Source organism: Xiphophorus maculatus, chromosome 9 (assembly GCF_002775205.1).
Source record: "Xiphophorus maculatus strain JP 163 A chromosome 9, X_maculatus-5.0-male, whole genome shotgun sequence".
Classification (NCBI taxonomy): domain Eukaryota; kingdom Metazoa; phylum Chordata; class Actinopteri; order Cyprinodontiformes; family Poeciliidae; genus Xiphophorus; species Xiphophorus maculatus.
Window position 1 is genome coordinate 5,435,032 of NC_036451.1, and position 21,774 is coordinate 5,456,805.

At 38.3% G+C, this 21,774-nt stretch overlaps 1 protein-coding gene across 3 annotated transcripts in view; it reads right to left on the reverse strand.

Moving 5' to 3' along the window:
- Positions 1-21,774, reverse strand: part of LOC102230202 (A disintegrin and metalloproteinase with thrombospondin motifs 10-like) — a 54,810-nt gene that overhangs the window by 2,711 nt on the left and 30,325 nt on the right. For 2 of the 3 annotated variants that reach the window (XM_023339184.1, XM_023339185.1), the window contains 15 exons: positions 20,498-20,541; positions 20,089-20,194; positions 18,344-18,490; positions 17,980-18,121; positions 15,554-15,661; positions 14,865-15,010; positions 13,512-13,575; positions 13,246-13,348; positions 9,405-9,538; positions 7,336-7,459; positions 3,448-3,528; positions 3,086-3,249; positions 2,854-2,980; positions 1,757-1,886; positions 1,427-1,649 (listed from right to left, as the gene is read on the reverse strand). In XM_023339184.1, coding sequence (XP_023194952.1) covers positions 1,427-1,649; positions 1,757-1,886; positions 2,854-2,980; positions 3,086-3,249; positions 3,448-3,528; positions 7,336-7,459; positions 9,405-9,538; positions 13,246-13,348; positions 13,512-13,575; positions 14,865-15,010; positions 15,554-15,661; positions 17,980-18,121; positions 18,344-18,490; positions 20,089-20,194; positions 20,498-20,541 — 1,843 coding nt within the window. The remainder of the gene's footprint in view (positions 1-1,426; positions 1,650-1,756; positions 1,887-2,853; positions 2,981-3,085; positions 3,250-3,447; positions 3,529-7,335; positions 7,460-9,404; positions 9,539-13,245; positions 13,349-13,511; positions 13,576-14,864; positions 15,011-15,553; positions 15,662-17,979; positions 18,122-18,343; positions 18,491-20,088; positions 20,195-20,497; positions 20,542-21,774) is intronic. The other variant, XM_005803903.2, reaches the window with a different exon arrangement.

The following is a 21,774-nucleotide window of genomic DNA, read 5'->3' on the forward strand; positions in this document are numbered from 1 at the left end:
AAGCATGCAAAAAATTATAAAACTTCGTCATTCCAGCAGGGGGCAGCAGCTGTAAATGAAGCAAAGCCAACAGCCTGCAGAGTTTTTGTAAAAACTGACATATTAATGGAGAAAGTACGGTACTCAAAACTGTACTTAAGTAAAAGTACAAACAGACAGACAAAATGTGGTCTAGTAAAAGTATCATACTAACATCTTTAGTGAGTAAAAGTAAGTGTTTGATTTAATGCATTGAAAGTAAAAGCACTTGTTGTGGAATGACCAAAGTTTATTTACATATCATAATAACAACAACCTCAGCTGACCAAAGTGCTTCAAAACATCGCAGGTAGATAAATTATAAAACAGAAAATAAATAAAATTTGGTAAAGATAATAAGAGCATTATAAAACTGGCAGAAAATACCAAAAACCAATAATATGAATAAATACCAATACATGGTTAAAAAGCTTGAATCAGTGACGTACTGATATCCGCCTTTTTTTTTTTTAACCCCTCCAGGGGGTATTTTTGTGGGCTCTAGTGTCCCTTATACGACAGTAGGCTGACAGGAAACGGGGAAGGAAAGGGGGGAAGACATGCGGCAAATGTCGTCGGGTCCGGGAGTCGAACCCGCGACGGCCGCGTCGAGGACTCGAGGCCTACAAATACGGGTCGCGCTAACCGCTACGCCACCACGGCACGCCCCCCTTTTCTTTTTGACTGGTGTATAGAAACCATTAACCCATTTAATACCACCAGCAACAAAATAGTTGGCAGACATTTCTTTAACTCCTGGAAGCTCTAAAAGTGTTGTTTTTGCTTTTGGCAACTTATTAAAGTTTTAAAATAGAATAATACGTTGTCTATTATATGCAGTGTCAGTTTCATGTAGCGAGTGAGAACCGTAACATGACCAGACCTCTATATTTCCTGCCTGTACCGCTGCAGGTAACTGTCTGTCTCAAGGTTATACAAGAGAAAGTCAGTAAAATACTATAATAAACATATATAACTGAAATATCTTGTGCGTGTGTTCTTTAAAGGGTTTTCTACTGATGTGTAATTATAATTTTATCCCTGCAGCTTTTAATCATAAGAAGAGCAAATGTAGGCATGGCAACAACTGTTGCTGCTAGCATACGGCATAGGCAGCGCTATGCTAGATGTCAAAGGTTTGGCTGTTTATTCTGTTCATCTTGTTTATCCTAAACATCTTAAAACTATGAGATGTTTTAGATCTTCTAGACCCGATAGAAACCCAAAATGTCATCTTCTACATCGCAGTCATTCCCACAGCAGAAAATGATGCCTCCTAAATGACAGGTGCACTGAGACACAGCAGACATTTTCATGTGCAAATGTAAACTTCAAAACAGCAACTCTTGTCTAAAATAGCTGCAAAAGTCAAAATAAAGCATGCAAGACTGCAAAAACGTGTTTGTACCTCGGACCAGTCCAAGGCCAGCCACTCTGGAGGGCAGCTGTGGTTGCTGCAGGGCTCTGTGAACGAGGGGCGGGTGGAGCTGCAGGCCGAGTCGTCCAGGACCTTCTCCTCCACCGCAGAGATCCTCCTTTTACATAACACCTCCCGAGTGCGCAGGCCGCCGTTGCAGCTGCGGCTGCACTCCGACCACTCTCCCGTCCACCAGCTGGAAGCGGAAATAAACCTGCTGTTTGTTTTTAATATCCTCACACGCTGCTGCCGCATTAAGAAGGAAATGCAAGAAAAGTTTTTAATTCCCTCTCATGCAGAGACAAAGTGATCAGGACTCACTTTGGGGAGCACGGCTCAGTGTTGCAGGTTCTTCTCTTCTCTTTAGGTTTGCTCTTCTTGTCACAGAAGTGATTGTAGACGACAGAAAGATCCGACTGCCTCTTACACACGACCTGCTGGATCTGTACACCTGACCACAGGTGAGACAGAAAAAGTACAACACAATGCCAAAAGACAAACACACTTTATCACTCAAACTTCACTTCATTGCACTGCAAAATCACCAACTCTTAGCAAGTATCTGTCTAGTTTCTAGTGCAAATATCTTAGCACACTTGAAATAAGACAAAACTAACTTACAAGTAACTTTTCAGCAAGCTATAAAAGCTTGGTTACAGTTAATAATTTTATAAATAAATAGAATAAAGGTAAAAGTCCTGATTTCACATGCAGATTTTTTCACTAACAAGACATTTCTGCCAGTGGAACTGGTACTTTTCATCAATATTCAAGAAGTATTGACTTAAAACAGGCTCCCATATCCTGCTGAAGAGTTACTTGAAAGTTATTTTTGTTTTATTTCAAGTGTACTAAGATATTTACCCTAGAAACTGGTCCAAAATACATGGTATTTTTGTGTTTTTTCAGTGTACTTTAATTTTATGTGAAAATAGCTTCCCATTTACTCGTATAACAAAATAAAATCTATGGCTAATTTGTCCAGAGAAGGCAACTAGGAGTTCATTGATTCCTATTCTATTTAAAAAGCCTGGCCTGCTGATTCTGATTCTGTGCAATACCGAATTCTTTTGTCTGAAAGTTGCTGAATATAGTAAAGTTTCCCACTTCGCAACAGTAGAGTGACTATTGTTAACTGCGCTTGGTGGTCAATTTTTGTACACATTCAATTTTTTGCTGAAATCTGATTATTTTCCTATTAATCAAATGCGACCGCAATGTCACGTCTGTGTGAACGGTTTATGACCTCAAAGCAACCCGCATGTGTGTAGATGTCAATAAAAAAGTGAAAAATTTATGTTTTCATAGTTACATTTCATTTCTTTATTTATGTCCAGGTTATGAGTTAATCAGCCAGTGACTGTGTAGCCGATAAAACAAATTTAAACATGTATTTGCATTTTTTCTTGCTTTCCTACCTCCTGCACACAAAGCTGAGCAGCGGGACCAGGACGTGTACTGCCAGGCGAAGCCGCTCATGGGATCCCTGCTGACAGGCGGGTTGAAACGATAGTGGATCCCCTGGTTGTCCTCCCTCACCAGCACCTAAACACACAAATCCAAAACAGGAATAGACTCACTAATGTCACTTTATCAAATTCTAACTGTGCATCTTTTGAACACTTTATATTTCTTCTGTCCCAGTCCTACCATGACAACGAGGGTCATGTTTGTCGGGCCCAGAGCTTCTAGCATTTCTGCACCGTCGGTGGGCCGCCTGTAGTGGAAAATCGTCCCGGCAACACTGAACCTTCGAGGCGTGTCAATGTTAAGCTTCCCATTGATAAAATACTGGTCATTTTTGCTCTTCAGGACTGGAACACAGAGAAGAGACATCTACTCTTTAGGTTTTAAAAATACACTTTTCAATTTGATAGACTAAAGCAAACTGTAAACGTATGAGCAGTGGCTTTAAAACCAGTATATGTACCGCTCCAGTTAAAACTAGTATTAGTTTTAAATCTGAATGAAACTTTTTTGACAAGTGTTTGTTTAAACCATCTTCAACTTACCAAGGTAGTTGAGGGAAATGTTGAGCTCTTGAATGTGGATGAACACTGATCCTTTAGGAATTCTCACCACTTCTTCATAATCTGGAAGCAGAAAACACCAAAAAAAAAAAAAACTGAAAAAAAGGAGAAAGTGAAATGAAGGAGTTTTATTCACTGTGGACCAGTGTGGTGTTTAACTCTGTGGGACATCAACATGCTAAGCAGGGGCTTCAGTTTCCAGCTGCATTCCTGGGCAGACATCCTCCAGTCTCTGCTCAGAAACAACATCTCTGCCAGAACCTGGCTTCTCCCATTTTCCCTCCATTCACTCCATCTGTCTGTCTCTCGTCCATGTTTTTTTTTTTTTTTTTATAAAAGTTTCTGCTCATCTCACCTCCATCTCGCCTCACTCTGACTTTCTGAGCTTCACTCTGCTGTCCAGCCAGAAGACCAGGTGCTGAAGCACCATAAATAACTCCAACTCACTGGAGGATGACAGAATGAAAAAGCTCAACTGGAATCTAATTCCTTCCAGCGATTCTTTTTTGATTGTGAGGCTTTGAGAGACAAAAGACTTTGGTTTCAGATGTTTGCTTTGTTTTTCAGAACATTTTGCGAAAATTTAGTAACACCTCATCACCTATTTGACAGATTTTTGACAAATTGGGAATTGACATGCACTGCGAAAACATCAAATCTTACCAAATATTTTGTCTAGTTTCTAGTGAAAATATCTCAAAACATCTGAAGTAAAACAAAACTAACTTCCAAGTAACTTTCAGAAAGATGAAAGATCTTATTTTTAGTCAAAAATTGAAAAAGTACTAGTTCCCTTGGCAGATTATTTCACCTATAACATGGATAAAATGCTTTGCTATAAATTAAATAATCTGCAACTGGAAGTTGTACTTTTTAAAATCAATGTTAAGAACAAAGCACAGGTGAAACAGAATGTCAAAAGAATTCAAACAAATTGAACCTTTTTATATTATCTCAAAGTAAAAACGCAAACTTCACTGCATTACCATGCAGAAATGCTAAACTTTATCAAGTTTTTATGTCTAGTTTTTAATGTAAATATCAGGATAAAGGATAAAGTACAGTCAGAAAGCGGCTCAAACCTCAGGCGACCATGTAGGAGGATGCAACATGGAGAAAATGCCTTGCTATAAAATAAATAATCTGATTTAAAATTGTGTAATTTTTAAAATCAATATTAAGGACTGACCACAGATGAAACAGAAAATATACAATACAATAAAGTATTCAAACAAATTTAACTTTTTTATTATTTTCCTCACATTACAAACACAAACTTCACTGCATTACACTTTACCAAGTTTTGTATTTATGTCTAGTTTCTAGCGTAAATAACTCAATACACTTGAAATAAGACAAAACTAACTTACAAGTGACTTTTCAGCAAAATATAAGAACTTAAGTGAATAATTCCTTAATATTGATGAAAAAGTGCTAGTTGCACTGGCAGATTAATTCACTTATAACATAGGGAAATGCTTTGTTACAATTTAAATAATCTGTTAATGGAATCAGTACTAGTACTAACCAATAGTAAGAAATTATTCACCGAAAACAAGCTCCAAAATCTTGCTAAAAGTCTCTTTTTAGTTAGTTTTGTCTCATTTCAAGCGTACCAAAATATTTGCACTACAGATGAGACCAAAAATATTTGGTAAAATTAAGTGTTTTTGCAGAGTAAATGCATCTATGCTGAAATTGGAGCACAAATAAAATTTAAATAAAAACCACAGGAGCATTGGGAAATCTGATATTTCACTTTTCTAGAACAGGCTGAACTCCAGTACACATTCATGTCATTTTTCTTAGCTTTACAGTGCAGACACAGTGGTTTGGCTTCATTCTGTGGTCATAAAACTCTCCTTATAGGGATATTGTTATCACTTGGTATGTTAATAATAGAGTAAAGAGGTTTCTGGGATATTCTTGCAATGTAATGCATAGTTTTATACTAAGTTTTGCCTATATGCCTCGCATGCTTTTGTTTTTTTGTGCTTACACTTATATTTACTGCCTCACAGCTTTATAATCTGCACATTGCAGAGTCTATTGGCAAACAACAAAACCAACAAAATAGAAGTGGTTTACTGTAATGCATGTGAATTGTGTGCTTGTATGTCATGTATGAGACAAACAAAACGGAAAGCCACACATATAAAAGTTGCCCCAAAACTCCACTGCAGGTCAAAAACTCCAGAGGGAGACTTTAAATCACTGAAGCAGACAGCAGAGGAGAAGTGTTGGCTGGAGGCTTTTTTGGAGTTGGGAGAAATCAAAAGCTTGCTGTAGACATGACTGAGTGATTCTCCCAGTCATAAATCCTGACCGGTACCAGAATAAGCCTCCAGTCCTGCGCCTGGAGTTTGAGTTTGAGATGAAAAAGCGCTGTGCTGTCATTGTGACCTTGTCTGCTTCACTTTGAAAAGTAAAGCTTCATTTAATTTAAACTCACTTTATTGTGCCGCTTTTGACAGATACAGCATTATAAATCGATTTTATTAAAAAGCATAGATGGATGTTGTAGAATTTTGTAGTTTGTTTTTTTTGTTGTGGAAGAATTTTATCCACTCCTCTTTCCAACCTTGCTTCAGTTTCTGGAGGCTTCCAGACATGGATAGACAATAAATCAATAATAATGTATATCGCCATAGACACCTGATCAATATCAATAGAAAACATGTGACAGAACTCACTGAACTCCAATCCAGAACCACAAGGGATTCTGGGACATGAAGGCAACCAGGAGAGGCTTAATTAGCCAATATAAACATGAGCGACTCTGGAGTTGGTGTTGTGGGCAGACGGTCACCTAAAATACATTTGATAGCAGCCGGACCTCAAGCCGCAGTGGTCGGATTTACATGCCGCGGTGTTTTTGAACGTAGCATCTGTGTGTGGCCTTTCTGAGTTCGACTCAGGTCCAGTAGGTTGACGTCACGACAGACATGTTCAGGTTCACTGTATTTATTCCAACAACAAAAAAAACCCCAAACAAAACAAATCAGGTTGGTGGTTAATATCAGTCCAGCATCTTCTGCCCCACAGTTACCGACGGCAACAGAAAAAGGGGGAGGAGCTGTCAGTTACTGGTTGCTATGGTAACCACCAACTAGCAAGAGCAGCAGAACAGAACTTAAAACACCAACTAAAGTATGGAGAAACAACTTATTGACTAAATAAAATAAATTCAAAGAACAAATAAACAAATTTGGACAAACTTCACATCTATAATATTGTTGAAATAAAACCCTGTTACATGTGTGTTATGGTGACGTTGATTCCAGCTTTTAGTTCTTACATAATGATCCTTTACAAATTCAGGAAGTTGTTTGGACAAACAGTTGTTCTTAGTGAAAATCTGTTTAGAGTTTATGCAGGCACAACCACTTCTGAAACACTTTTAATGAGATTGAAAAGTGTTTCAGTGTTGTTTGAATGCAAACAATCCACTTTGAATATTCTGATTCATGATTTACATTTATGGGATGCCAAACTTTGGACTCTTTTCACTGAAATGTTACAGGACTGGACAGACATTTCTGACGGAAAAAAAGTTAAAATAATTGATAACGATAATGGCAACAAAATCATTTATTCTGAAATCCTTGCAGTGTTCAGCAAAGTTAAGCCAGTGCTTGTGTAAATACATGATCATGAAAGTATGTTTTCATCCTCTAATTTGCCCAAAATCCATCTTTCCAAGATAGCAATAGCCAGATATGCATATTTTCTCGACTACAGTTTGTGTTGCATACCTTCAAATGGTGAAAGCTTCCTGTTGCTCCAAAGTTGGAATTAAACTTTGCCTGAATTGACTAGATTTGGATGATGAAAGCAGAAGAATAACAGGTGAAGCATTTTGATTTCTACCTCCTTCAGGCAGCGAGTCGTTGAAGACTCCCTCCACGGAGATGCAGCTGCTCCCATCGCCACCGCAGATCCGACAGCGATCTTCACGCACGTCTGACCCGAGCACACGATCACAGCCCACGTGCTGCGATAAAAAGACAGGAACAAGTGAGCTGCAGAGGTCAACCGGGGTCACGGGCGGAAGAGGGCACAGTCGGTGAGCTGAGAGGTGTCAGAGGCCGAGCTGACAAATTACCTCCTAATGTCTTCCAGACCGCTTTTTCAAAACATAGAAATATCAGATAGAAAACCCAGATGTGTGCTGCGTGTTTTTTTTGTCTGATCCTGAGCAGACACAACGCTCTTTGGTCGCTGAACTCAAAGCTGTCGACATAAATAAATTTCATGATGAGCGAAGCAGGTGGTTTCACTCAAACTCTTAAACAGGGAACAAAACTGAAACTAAACTATAGAAAATGAACGACTACTGCTCCGATTTCTGTTTCTGCATGCGGCGGCTGGTTGATGCCAGGGTTACTTAGGCAGAGTTAATTTTGACAGCAAATTCAGTTTTAGTCTTTTGTCTAAAATTTTATTTTGTTTTAGTCGACTATTTATAATAACATTTTAGTGAACAAAATTATATATAAAATGTAAATACTTTTTGCTCCATTCACTTGAATTAACACAAAATTAATCATGTTATAGCTTAATGTTATTGTATGACTAGAAAAACAGATTTTACACAAAGACTGGATGACAAAAAGCGACTTCAGTATTCATTTTATTTGTTGTTTCGTTTTTTAAAGTATATTTTAGATATTCAAAATGGCTTCCAGTTCTAGTTTATTGATTTTTGAGAGGGTCTACTTGCATTATAATGTCATTGCCATTGTAATACTTGAAAATAGTTTCCAAATAATATTATTGTTTATCGCAATATTACTGGAACAATTCATCAACCAGGCAAAATTTGTTATTGTGACTTTGGTTTATTTATACACAGTTATTGAAACCTGGAAACATCTTTGCATCAAATCTGAGTTAAATCAAATTTCATACTATTCTTGTATCTAAACTAATGAAGAGAAACTAATGGAAAACAGCAAACCTCAGACAGAAATGCTCCTGCTCTCTTACTGCAAACATTTGCTCCATTAACTTCCATTAACCAGAACATCCACATTGAATAAACTAGATCTTATTTTCAGATACACTGCTACTTTTCTAAAACCTCTGATTATCTAGCAACAGATGTTAAAGCAAGAGACAGGTGGACATAAACCACGAGTAAGCTGGCTAAAATAGAAAAAGAGGAGAGCCTGGATTGCAGAAAGAAAAACTGCAAGAAAAAAAAGTAGAAGGAAGTCAGAAAGTAGAAAAGGGCAGAAAATGGGAGTGCAGGGAATGAAAGCCAGCCTGCAGCGCAGACAGACTAACAACTGAGCTGGAAGGTCACCGAGTTCCTGCAGAGCAGAGCAGAGCGCAAGAGAAAAAAGGAGGACTTTTGATAAACACAACCGTCTCTTTGGATTTCAGACCACCTCTGCTTCATAATCTAACAAACCTCTGAGTCATATTAAAAAGAGGAGCTAAGGTGAGGTTAAAAAGGTTGGAAGACAGAGATTAGGATGTTAGTAATGTTTGAGGTGGTTCTTATTTACACACTTAAAAGGGCTGAAGTACGAACTGTTTTATTGTGAGATTTCTAGGAAAAGCACGAGCAATTATTCAATAAATCTTTGTTGTGTCAGCTGGACCATTCGGAGCACCAGGTAGTCTCCGTTTCATCAAAGCACACTGGCATCATTTTGTTTTTATTAACAGCTGGGATCAAGATCATTAATGTGAATCTGAGTCTGCTGCCAAGGTTACGCCTAGTTTTATCATCCGAGCAGCTGATTCTAACGAGCAACATCAGCCAACGTGTAAACCAGATGGCTGCAGCTGTTCAGGCTTCAAAGTGACTAAGATCAAGACAATCTCCTGTTGATTCGACTTAAACCTGCTTACTCACGTTTTAGTGACTTTTATTGGACTCAAACCAAATGCTCGCAAGGATTTGTTTAAACAAAATCCTTTTTACTGACCTTACACTCTCCGTTTACACAAACATCCAGAGAGTCATCTCGACACGGCGTGCCGTCCACCACGGCGGGAGCTCGCTCCGTGTAGAAGTTGTATCCTTCGGCGAGGCAGTTGAGAGAGCAGGGCTTCACCCCACCTGGACCCACACAACGCAACAGAACCAGCAGACAAAGCGTTAATGCACATAAAAGACAGAGAAGACACGCTTAGGAGAGGATTTGTTTGCTGTTTTAGGAAATTTTGAGTGGAAATGAAACAGACATCACCAATTTTGAAGGAAAATAAAACTAAAACTGATTGAAAACAGGATGTTAAAAATTATTTCTACCCTTCTCAATAGATTCTCAACTGCTGTACAGCTTTCTGCATGATTCCTATGATATTTAGATGATTTCTCTTTTGTGATGAGCTCCCTAATCTTTAGCTACTCCTAAAGTTTCTCTAGATGTTTAATTTATTTCCACTCTAAAGAAACATGTGGCTTAATTGGCTCTTTGGACCTTACACAAGGTTTCAATGCAACTCTGGCTTAAAATGCTAAAAAAATCAACTCATGTTTTAAATATAAATATAATATCAAATGGTGGTATAAGCTTTTTTATGTAATACATTGAGTTTCCATGACAAAATGACATTAAAAATACTAATATTGTTTCCGATTTTTTTTAAAGTTGGAAATTATGTACTTTTTTGTTTTCCATAAATGTCAACATCCCACAGAAGAAAATATACCCATCTTCTTTTCTGAAAACTGTTTTTCTTCATTCTGAAATCTAAAAACAGAAATAAGATGGGGTTCTTTAAACCAGCCTGGGTTGCTAGGTGACGGGCGGAGCTCTGCTGAGGTTGGTAGGTAACAGGCTGGGCTTTGCTGGGGTTGATAGGTGATGAGTCATGCTTGCTAATTGGTAACGTTAGATTCCAGTTGTTTTTGAAACAGATAATTTTCCAGAGACCAAAAAACATGAACTTATTGCCAAAAACTATCTGGGTGGTGTTGTTCATTAAGAGCTTGGGTTGTTTTTAGAAGCAGTAGAGACCCAAATATAAGTGTAAAGGTGTAAATTCTGCATTATACATCCCCTTTAAAGTATATTTGGCATTTCAACTATGAAAAAAGCCAGGTACAAGTGTATTAAAATGGGGTCTTAAGTATTTTCGGATTCTAGAAATTTATGGACCACAGTCGCTCATGAATAGCTAACACGGCGGGTCCACTGCGCCTCTGAATGCTACAATTCAGCAGTTAGCTAGTAGTTTCCTGCCACTTCTTTGGGATAAATGTCATCTTTACCCAGAGGGTCAGTATTTAGCGGTCTGGAGTGGTAAAGGGAAGTGGCCAATAAATTTAACAAAATATGTGTTTCAACAAATCTTCATTCATGTGTGAAACAGATCAACAGTTTCTTATTAGAGCGACTGCTGACATCATCCCGTGTTTGTTTGTGCTGGCAGTCACAGCTTGTGCTAGCAAGAGAAAGCGAGAATGTACCGGTCAAACACACAGACAATAAATTGTTCAGACTACGGGAAACTACAACTCCCATGGTGCCGAGTTTTGGCAGGGTAATGGAAGCTTTCAGGTGTGCAGTGTGAAGGTTGAACGTGAAGGCTGCTGGACTAAAAACATTGACATAGAACAGCTTGTTTCAAGAAAAAAAAATAAGTGAGAGGTTTTTCCTTTAATAAATGAGCTGTCCTTGGCTGTCTGAACTGACAGAGACGGCCTGTTTCTGTTTTCCACGTCAAGATAGAAATAAGAAGAAATCACATGAAGCTAAACTAAATAAATTTAGAGATGGAAAGAATGGGGAAATGAGGAAGGCAAAAAAGACAAGAGTTATCCACGTAAAAGGAGGAAAAGCACAACTGGAAGTCTGACCACGGAAGAGATGGAGAGCTGCTGTTTGACTTTAACAAGGAAAAAAGAAATTGGCACTTTTCCCATTTTAGCAGCTGCAAGGGATTTTTCTTGGAAAATCAGCTGACTTGATGAAAAGACCACTTGTTGCCTGGTGTTGGAATTGTTTCGCCGACTATCTCTGCAAGCCATTATGTTCAAAATTAAAGCAGTCAAACTATTTATCTTTTGCGTCCAGTTTTCGGCGTTCGGCGTTTAGCAGAAACGAGAAATTCCTGCAGAGAACTTCGGGTGCAGCCAGCATCTGCACACCAGACAAGAGGGACAGTCTGCAGCTTCAACACACATAAGCAGCTTCAATTCAGTTTATTTACAAAGCTCAGAATTTACAACATCTCAAAAGGCTTAGATTGAATGAATCCAATTTAATATGTACTGAGCTAAATCCAATTTCTACTTCAGGACCGGCGACGCTAAGCAGGAAGTCGTAATGTCTCCAAGGTCTGTGATCTTCATAAAATATAAACCATCATACCAAACTACGAGTAATGAATTACAACTGCTGGCAGAAAGAGAATCAGTCCCATCTGGGACGACTTTCACTCAGTTCTACTAATTTGACTTAAGAAGAAAATCAATTTAGACACAAAGCCATTTTATTTAATAGCTGAACATTCTGGCTTTGTAAAATGTGCTTAGAAAACGATGTTGCTACAATTACTGACATCTTTTACTTTCAGATCAAGTAAGACGGATCAGCATAAAGAAGAACCTTGCAGCTTCTCTGCACCTCATTTAATGTGTTTAATGTGTAAAAGTTTGCAGTTTGGTTACTTCTGAAAGTGGACTTATTATTCAAAATTACCATTTTGAATGTTTTTTTACTTCCATTTGGGTCTCAACTGCTTGTAAAAGCAGCAGAAGCACTAAGAAAAAAAACACCCAGTTGTTTTCTGGCATTAATTTAATGTTTTTTGGTTTCTGGAAAACAAACAGTTTCAAAAAGTCACAATTTATGGGGACTGAGCTGTTACCGAGCAACCCCAGCAGAGTCCAGCCCCGTTACCTAGCAACCCCAGGGTAGCTCCAGCAGTTTGGTCAGCTGGTGGAAAAAATGAGGAGAGGAAACAAAACCCTTGCACTAACAGTCTTCACCCCCTTCAAAATAAGAGCATGAGAATAACTAACTACTTAAAGAATTGTTAAGTCGACAACCAACAGATGTCAAATTTCATCCAACGGAAAGTTTACAAAACAGCAAAGTAAATTAGCACTTCAGAATTTATTCAGAAAATTAATTTAAGGCAAGCTAATGCTGCGTTCACACCAAACGGGTTTCGTGGGTCAAATATGTGTCCAACGCTTTGAGTTGGATGTGTGTGCACTTTGAAGTCAGCTTCAGCTTTAGACGTGCATCAAACGCAAAATCGCTCCAGACGCGTGTTGGGACGAGCTGCTGTTTTCCGTCACCTGCATTGGTGCCTGCATCTCCTGGCAGAACACCAGCTACAGGCCACTACGTCACTTAGCAGAGTCTCTCTGATTAGTTGATGCTTTGCATCAAGCGGCGATGACTCACTGAATGCTCAAAACGCTTCAGTCGTGCAGCGCTAGACACACGAAAAGCGCCCCGACACGCATCCACATGGACTTTGAATGTAAACCAGATGCTCCTGATGCTGTGAACGCACCATAAATGTGCTAAATGTATTCAAAGTTAGCAAAGCTGTTAAAGAGCTAAGCAAAAAATTTGCTTTGCTGTATATTAACGTATTTGTGGAAGTGTGCCCACCACCGCATTTCACAATCATGCACAATTTTGAGTTGGTAACAAAAACATTGAAGTTTGTAATTGTAACATGAGAAAATGTGGAAAAGTTAACAAAAGCAGCGAGGCAGAGGACAATAGCAGCTAAAACGATGGACATATCAATACTAACACTACGCTTCAGCAAATACTAAATTAAAAAAAACATGCTCACCTCCTCTGTACGGTTTCCAGGTGTAAAATTTTCCCCTGAAAGGAGTGCTGTCAAAGTCGGAGCACTGGATCTCTCTGAAGTCCCTGGAGCCTGCAGGACACTCCTGCATTGGACACAAATGCACAAATTCTTCTTCGTACATTTAGATTTTCTCTGTGTTTTACTCTGCATTCACACACTACAGCAAGCCAAGAATCACTAACAATATTCATAGTATAGTTGAATGAGTGCAGACGAATTGATAGCAAAGATTGAGTAAAACTCACATCAATATTGCAGGACCTGAAACGTTTTCTTTCTCCCAGACAGTATTTTCCTCCGATGGTTGGCCTGCAGTCAAAAACAGCAGGATCAATCTGTCACATATCGACTACATCAGTCCTCCATTACATCAGCACACATACTGACGTCAAAGCTCAGTTGTTTCATGGCTCCATCCTTATCTTTAGCTGCACTGATTGGACTTTATTTTAGCTACATCGATTTCACAACAAGACAACTTTTCTACATTTTAAAAATACATCTGTTTGGTGTGCAGCTGGCAGCTTTCTCAATATTTACATCACTTTTCGGGAGAGTAAAACCAAAGCAAATGTGGAAAATAATAGTCTGAAATGAAACAGGAGAAAATTGTTGGCCCCAGATTTGGGTCAGACCATTCCCCTCTTTAATAATTTCAAGATGAGCTATCTGCTGACAGCGATTGATGCAGAGTGAGAAGAACTTTAATTTAAATAACTGCCCTCTTCATGGAAGGACTGAGAGGAAAAATATATACAAATATAGTGTAAAAGGTAGACAAACATCAGTCAGAGTGAGGGTCTGATGTAAGGCGTCAGAACAGATGGTCTCTGTGGGAAAGAGGTTTAATTATCTCTGGTCTAATGACTGCTTTTACAGAGGCCACAAGATGGACAACAAAGCTCTCAATCTACTGGCTTGTCTGCCTTTTAACTCACCCATGATCCCATGATCATGAGATGTGGATCATGAACCAGATTTGAGAAAACAAACAACTGAAATCAGCTTTTCAGAGAAAACATCTGGGTCAAAACAAAAGAGGTAAAGAGAGGAGCTTCGTTTTCTGGGCAGTTTGGAGTCGAGGAACCAAAAATCAAAAAGAGTCAGCCGAGCTGAATCAGATGTTTGTTCAAATGCTCTGAACATTAGCGGATGGATGTATGGATGGATGGACAGATGGATAAATAGATGGAAGGAATATCTAAAGAGATGGATGGACAGATATATGTTTGCTTTTGTCAGTCAGTCTTTCATTCCTCTAAGCTTTAAATATTAGATTTTGTGTTTTTTAATCTCGTTTTTTTTTTTGCTTGCTTTCTGCTTCCTTATTTCCAGCGTCCTTCTGGTTCCCAGCGTCCTCCGGGTTCCCAGCATCCTTCTGGTTTATTTTATTCCCTCCTATCACATCACATTTCCCTGCAACTTTCTCATATCGTATCCTCCACAGTTAGCCCATCACTTCAAATTTCAGTTTCTTTGTAGTCTCAAAAACTTTACAATCAAGTCTTTGATTAGCTTGTTTTGAGTTTCTGTCACTTATTTCAGAATAACTGCAATGTTTTTTGTTTTTCCACAGTGTGGATCATTGTAGGCAGTACCTGGGGCTGTCGCAGTGTCTGACGGAGGAGGAGACTCCACCTCCACAGGTCCTGCTGCACTCCCCCCAGGCGGACCACAGACCCCAGCCTCCATCCACCCCCTCTGGACGAGTCCCATACGCAACACACACCCGTTTGAAGCACCACTGCAGCACACACACACACACACCCACACACACCCACACACACACACACACACACACACACACACACACACACACACACACACACACACACACAGGTTAAAAAAAATTCTAAAATATAAATACACAGTTGTGTATTTACAAACACTCATCAAGTATTCTTGCATTATTAAGCCATTACCATTACATTACTTGAAAATGGTCTTAAAACAACAATATTATCATTTGTTCTACCTTTTGGAATAATTTATTGTCCAGTAAAATTTGTTATATTGACAGGCCTTGATCTGGCTTTTCATTATTCCTTCCAATTTGTTCAATTTACCACAACAACTGACCTTAATGAATGAATGAATAAATGGAAACTTTCGACCAGAAACATATTTTTTTTATTCTTGCAACAACCAGTCCAAGTGAAACTTTAGATAAACATTAACGGACATCCTTGTAAATTAGATTTTTAATCTCTACGTTTTTTTTATCTTGAGGTTAAATAGAAAAACAAATTAAATATTTAAATACTGTGTGATTATTTTCAGAGCTCACCCCTTTCTCTATGGTATTTGTCTGACAGATGGTTCCCTCTGCTGCAGGTATACTGCTGGTGATGCAGCGGTTGCTCTTACTCATGCACCATAGTTCGCTGCAGACTTCCTGTATGCGTCAGAGAGAGAAAAATAAAACCATCGGAGAAGCCGACGGACACAAGAAAGAGAATATGAGAAATATTATTGGTCTTATTTATGATCAACAGGCAGAAACTGTCATTCACCTTCACCTCTTTTCCCTCCAGAGCCGTCAACACTTTAGGGTAATGTTTTATTGTGTACATACGCTGACTACATAGTATCTATAATAATGAGTCTATAAAGCCGCGCGCTGTTCCAGATGTCCGTTCGCTCTGAAGGCGGCCTCGTAAAATCCTGACTATGCAATAAAAAGAACGCTGTCCCGTGAAAGTATTGCAAGATGTGTTATGTATTACAGATTTAAAGATGAGCGTCTTCAAATGAATCAAGAGTGAGAATCAAGAGTGAGAAGCTGAGGCAAATCTCTTTTTCTAAGTTCATTTTAATAAACAGCTAAAGAGAAGATGACATAAAAACAAGAGTTTGTGCAAAAATGATGCACAAGTTTATGCAAGAACATATCAATAAATCAAAATGTCATCAGAAAAGTAGTTTATTTTAGAAGGTAAATAAAAGAAAACTGAAACACATACACACTTTTTGCATTTTAATGCACACAGATTGATATATAGTAAATTTATAAAGTAAATTTTTCAACTATAAGACTATTGAAACCAAAAGTTCTGCTCCAGAAATTAGTAAAATAACTCACAGTTGACCTACTATGCTTACTTGCACATGTTAGGAGTTGTCTATGTTTTTCCACAAAATCCTTCTTAGATAATGAGACTTTAGTCTGGTCAGTTTTAGGGCATCTTGTCACTTTAAGCCCAAATAAGCGGCTGCTGGCCACGCCCATTACACCCATCAAAATGGCTGCAAACAGATGCGTAATTATACAACTGCACATCTTTGAAAAGGAGAAGTGGAGCCTCCTGATCAACCAACAAGAATGCAGCAAGGGTGGTAAGTCAACAACAAAACGCTTCATCTTTTCCAGCAGCCATTGTACATCCCTATACAGCTTGGGTTGCTAGGTGCAGTGTGACTCAACAATAAAATGTTTTATTTTCCAGACACCAAAATAACATTAAGTTATTTCCAAAAAAAACAGCTGGGTGAAGTTTGTAAGTAATTGGATTGTTTTTAGGAGCAGTAGAAACCAAAATATAAAAATGTTAAAAATGTGAATTTTGCATAATAGTTCCCCTTTAAGACCAATATAATGGCCAACACAACCAGGGCCGGACTGCTGATTTGTCCAGTGGAAGGTCATTGACATCCTCAACAAGTAAGGTAAGTCACACAAAAAAAAGTCATTTCTGAAGAGGACTGGTTTATCCAAAACTCTGGTATAAAAAGGATAAACAAATTACTGGGATAACAGAAGCCTGGAGAGTATTATGAGGAAGGACGTTTAGGGAAGATTTAGAAGGCGTTAACTGCAGCTGGAATAGTGATCTGCTGTGTTTTATGAAGTCCAAAGTCAGACCAGCTGTCTACTGACTTAAAAGAATGTGAGTAAACTAGAGCTGCAACTAAATTATTTTAGTAATCGAATATTCTAACAATCGGATTAAAAAAATTGGAACATTTTGTAGATTTTCAATTTAACCACTTAAGCCTTTTCAAACAATATTACAAAAACATAAGAAAACGCAGATACAAAAAAAATCAATTCCTTTTACAAAAAAGAAAATAAACAACATAACACTCCTTCAGTGAGCAGCGGAAAAAAATTCTAATTACATGTGAAACACAACAAAGCAACCAATGCGCTCCTTTAAGGGTAGGCTAAAAGCAGTCATATGCAGCCTGATGTCACTTCTATTTAGATGACTTGGCAGTAAAAGTGGTCTTAGGGTGTTGCGTGGTTAGCTGCACAAAAAGACAAGGATAAAAATCAAACTTGTCATTTAGGTTTAATGAGGTTTCTCATTAAACCTTATAATGAGGTTCCGGCGCTGATGGATAGCAGCTGTTAATCATAATGACCATAAGCCCTCAGTGTAACCGCGAATTTGGAGCGGAGAGGAGGTATGAGTCGGTTTCTAAGCTAGGTGTTTCCAACTTTTATAAATACCGCCGTCTATGATCCCCAACCAGGTGTGTTACGTTCACAGACAATTTAGCTCGACTCGAACAAGTAGCCATGAATAAACTGGAAAAATCTACTTTTCCATCATGGTGCCTCAAATGATTAAGTGACGTAGTTGCAAAGGGTCAATATTCCAGTTAACGATTAATCAATGAATAAATTATTGATGATGATTTCAATAATCATAATCAATGATTAAATAAAACTTAGAAATGAATAAAAATAGGTAATATTTGTATGCTCACCGCATATTTACACTGCCGGGATCGGATGCCGTACTGGAAGCGGCACTGCTCGTCTGCGTCATAGGCCTGACCGGGGGCGGTGGTGGGGTAAACAAACTCCTGCTTTGGCGGCATGTTGTTCAGACAGGAGCCCAAACCTGAGCTGAAGCACATCAAACAGAGGAGAAAAATATAAATACTAATCGTAAAACAAAGAACAAACATAAACCCTGCACTTTTGATGTTTTTATTCTGATGTGACATTTTATTAAAAGCAGGAGCAGTCTGAATATATAAACCATCAAACATGTTCTTACATTTTTTCCTGCACTCCAGTAATTAGCTATTTATTTCTAGGAAGGAGATATCTGATGGGCTCACTCACTCCAGGAAGCTGGTGATATAATCCCGGCTGCAGGCCGACCAGATGAACGGGTTTGTCTTCATGGTGATGTGGTCAGCCATCAGCTTGGCGGTCTCCTGGCTGCGTGGCCCGCAGGCGTTCCCCATCCCGTCATGGTTCATCCCAAATCTAAAGCCCATGATCACACAGGGACAACACTTTGAGGCCAAGCAGACGGCTAATAATTCCTGCAGCAGCAACGGGGAGAAAAACGGCCTCTGTGGATAACCAAGAGGAACTCCAAGAACATTAGTGTCAAATATTAAACTCTGCAACTTTGACGTTGCACCAAAAGTGAACAGAACAGAATATTAAAGAATCTTGTGGGGAACATCTTCTGTTGGACAGACTAAGCATTGGCCTGCAAACTATTCATTCCCTTTGCACATTACAAACACTAACCTGTTCAAGGAAGCATAAAAGTTCACTTTTAAAATCCATCCATAGACGTCCTTGTTACTTCAGTGAAGAATGCGCTGCTGTGCGATATCTACGTTTTTATGTTTTTCTTCTGCAGATGAGGATCGCTTTGGGGTCATAAACCCAGAAGATTTATTGCGGTTGTATTTAACAAATTGTATCATCAACCATGTAGAAAAATCAGATTTCCACAAAAAAACAAAAAGAAAAAAACAGAATTAAGCATCAAGACCTGCTGTGTGAACGTAGACTCAGTCTACATTATTGCTGAAAGTGGGAAAGTTTAAAGCCTTTTTAGATTAAAAAACATAACCCCAAATTTTAAAGAAGACATGGAGCGCTGTTCAGCCTCCGATGAGAAAAATGAAAATCCACAAGCTAACCATTACGGAAGAGGGGAAATAAAAATCTGATTTTGAAAAAAAACTGGAAGAAGTGTTGCTCAGTTTGCCACAAGCCATGCAGAGGTTCCGGTCCGATAAAACCAAAACCTTTTGGACTACATGTGATGGAAAACTAACAATGTGCATCACAACTTGAAAACTCTTTTTAGCAGACACTCTCGATCCAATCTGACAGACTGAACAAAAACAAAAAACCACAACGTAGCCTACCATGAATGCTAATGTTAGCTGACGGCAGATGTTTTCATGGAATTGAGAGTTGTTTCTCCGTCTTTTGGACATTGAGCATCGTACAGGAGTGGATTGACAGCGCTTAGACCCTCCTCCTAGCTCTGATTGGTTGTTTTTGACCAGGAGCAGGGGATTTTTGCAGACTGCAATCAGACCCAGCTCCAGAGGAATTTAGCAGGTTAAAGTTTACTTTAATATAAATACATAAACAAACCTTTGTGTAAAATTTGAAGTAAAATAACCATGTTTATTAATACAAAATAAACAATAAGGATGTAAACAGTGACATGTATAAAATGTTGAGTTATTATGCTCAAACTTGCATCAACATTAGCTCATATGTTGCAGAAATCTACAAATCAAATTTTTCCGGACTCTGAAGTCTACGTCTTTAATGCAAAATCAATCTACTCAAGTGAGAGTAGCAATAATAATAGCATTGCTCAAGTAAAAGAAAAAAGTACTTACTTACTTTATCTAATCAAGATAAGAATAATAGATATATAATAACTTTGAGGTAAAAATAAAAAACAACTTCCAGTCATGACATAGCAATATGTCATGACTGGAACATGTTCCATATTTTAATAAATATGGAAGAAACATATTTTGTGAAAGTTACATACACCCAGAACAAAATAAAAACCATTTTCAGATGAACGAGTGACTTACGTGTGACCGATCTCATGGGCGATGGTGAAGGCTGTTCCCAGACCGATGTCCTCGTTGATGCTGCAACTCCTCTCTGGCTCACACATCCCTCCCACTGGAGCCAGACCTGACAAACATCAACATGGATTCAGACACATAGATTCTCCATACAATGAATCTCACTCCACATGCACAACACATCTTCATGTTAATTACAATCACAGATCATTTCTGCCGCCATGAAGACCACATATGAGACTGATAATTAGCTTTAATTTATGAGTCAAACCTAGCATGCTTTATGGGTCAGAGTTGGGCTAATGTTGTGGTGATGTGGTGCTCAGTGTACCCTGCAAGAGGCACAGCCTGTCCTCTATGTCACTGTGGATTATGAATGGGTGCAGATCGCACATCTGTGAGTGAATGTTACCTAGAGTTTCACAGGGCTTGTTTTTCTGGATGCAGATGTCGTACCTGGAGACGAGACAGAACAGTTATTTAAAAATGCGCAATTTCTTGTGCGGAGGTATTCAAAAATACTCTTGCTGATTTAGGGCAGATCTATTCATTATAATTCTATGCTTTGTGCTTTGTGCTCTGAGCGATATCGTGTTTTATTACTTATTTTTTTACATTATATTTCGAGTTCCTAACTGCACTTTCTGAACCATTTGAAAGAAAGATTGTTGCAGTTTATTTTACATGTTTTTATCTGTTCAGCTTCTTTATTATTTATTTTACACTAACTGTTTTACTCATAATTACACTGACTGAGCAAATTAAAGTCGTGTTGTTTTTACATTTTTTCACCAAGCTTGTGAAGCTATTGGTGTATTTAAGTGTTCTGTACTGGTGCAAGGCTATCAAATGAATTTGTAAATAAGGAGATTTTTGACTGTGTTTAAAAAAATTAAACAATTTTAAGTAAATTCGTTTTTGTGTATCAGAAGTGAAAACAGTGGATCATGCATTTCTAGTCAGGAAAAGTAACACTAATATCTTTAAGGATGGTTGATTGATGATTATACAAATGTAACAAGGTTTTATTTTAACAATATTATAGATGCAAAGTGTGTCAAATTTGTTAATTTAACCTTTTAATTTATTTTGTTTAGTCATTTAGTCAAGAAGTTGTTTTAAAAGACTTTGGTTCTTCTAAGTTGATTGTTACCATAGCATCCAGTAACTGACAGCTCCTCCCCCTTTTTTCTGTTGCCGTTGGTAACTGTGAGGCAGAAGCTGCCTGACAGATGTTAACCACCAACTTAATTTCCTCTTTTGTTAGAATAAATACAGTGAACCTGAATGTGTCCATCAGGAAGTCAACCTAGTGGACCTGAGACGAACATAGAAGGGTCACATCTGAATCCGGGTCACAGCACCAGATGTAACCCTTCTATGTTCGTCGTGTGTAGTGTGATATATAATGTGATTTTAAAAATAAAAACTAACTGAAAATATGTGTACATATTGTTTCTTTACCCTTAATTAATATAAACCTTATAGTCTTACACCTAATCTCTGTATGCTTTAATTCCTTCTTTTTGCACATACAGTTTTGCCCAATACAGCTGATTCTGAACAGTGTCCAGCATTTTCACAGACAGTGACCGACTGATTAAACTTTATAAGAACAATAGACGGAAGCCATTGATGGTCACTGAGGTGTCATCTGTCTGGACAGCTTCCACCCTTTGCTTGATAAAA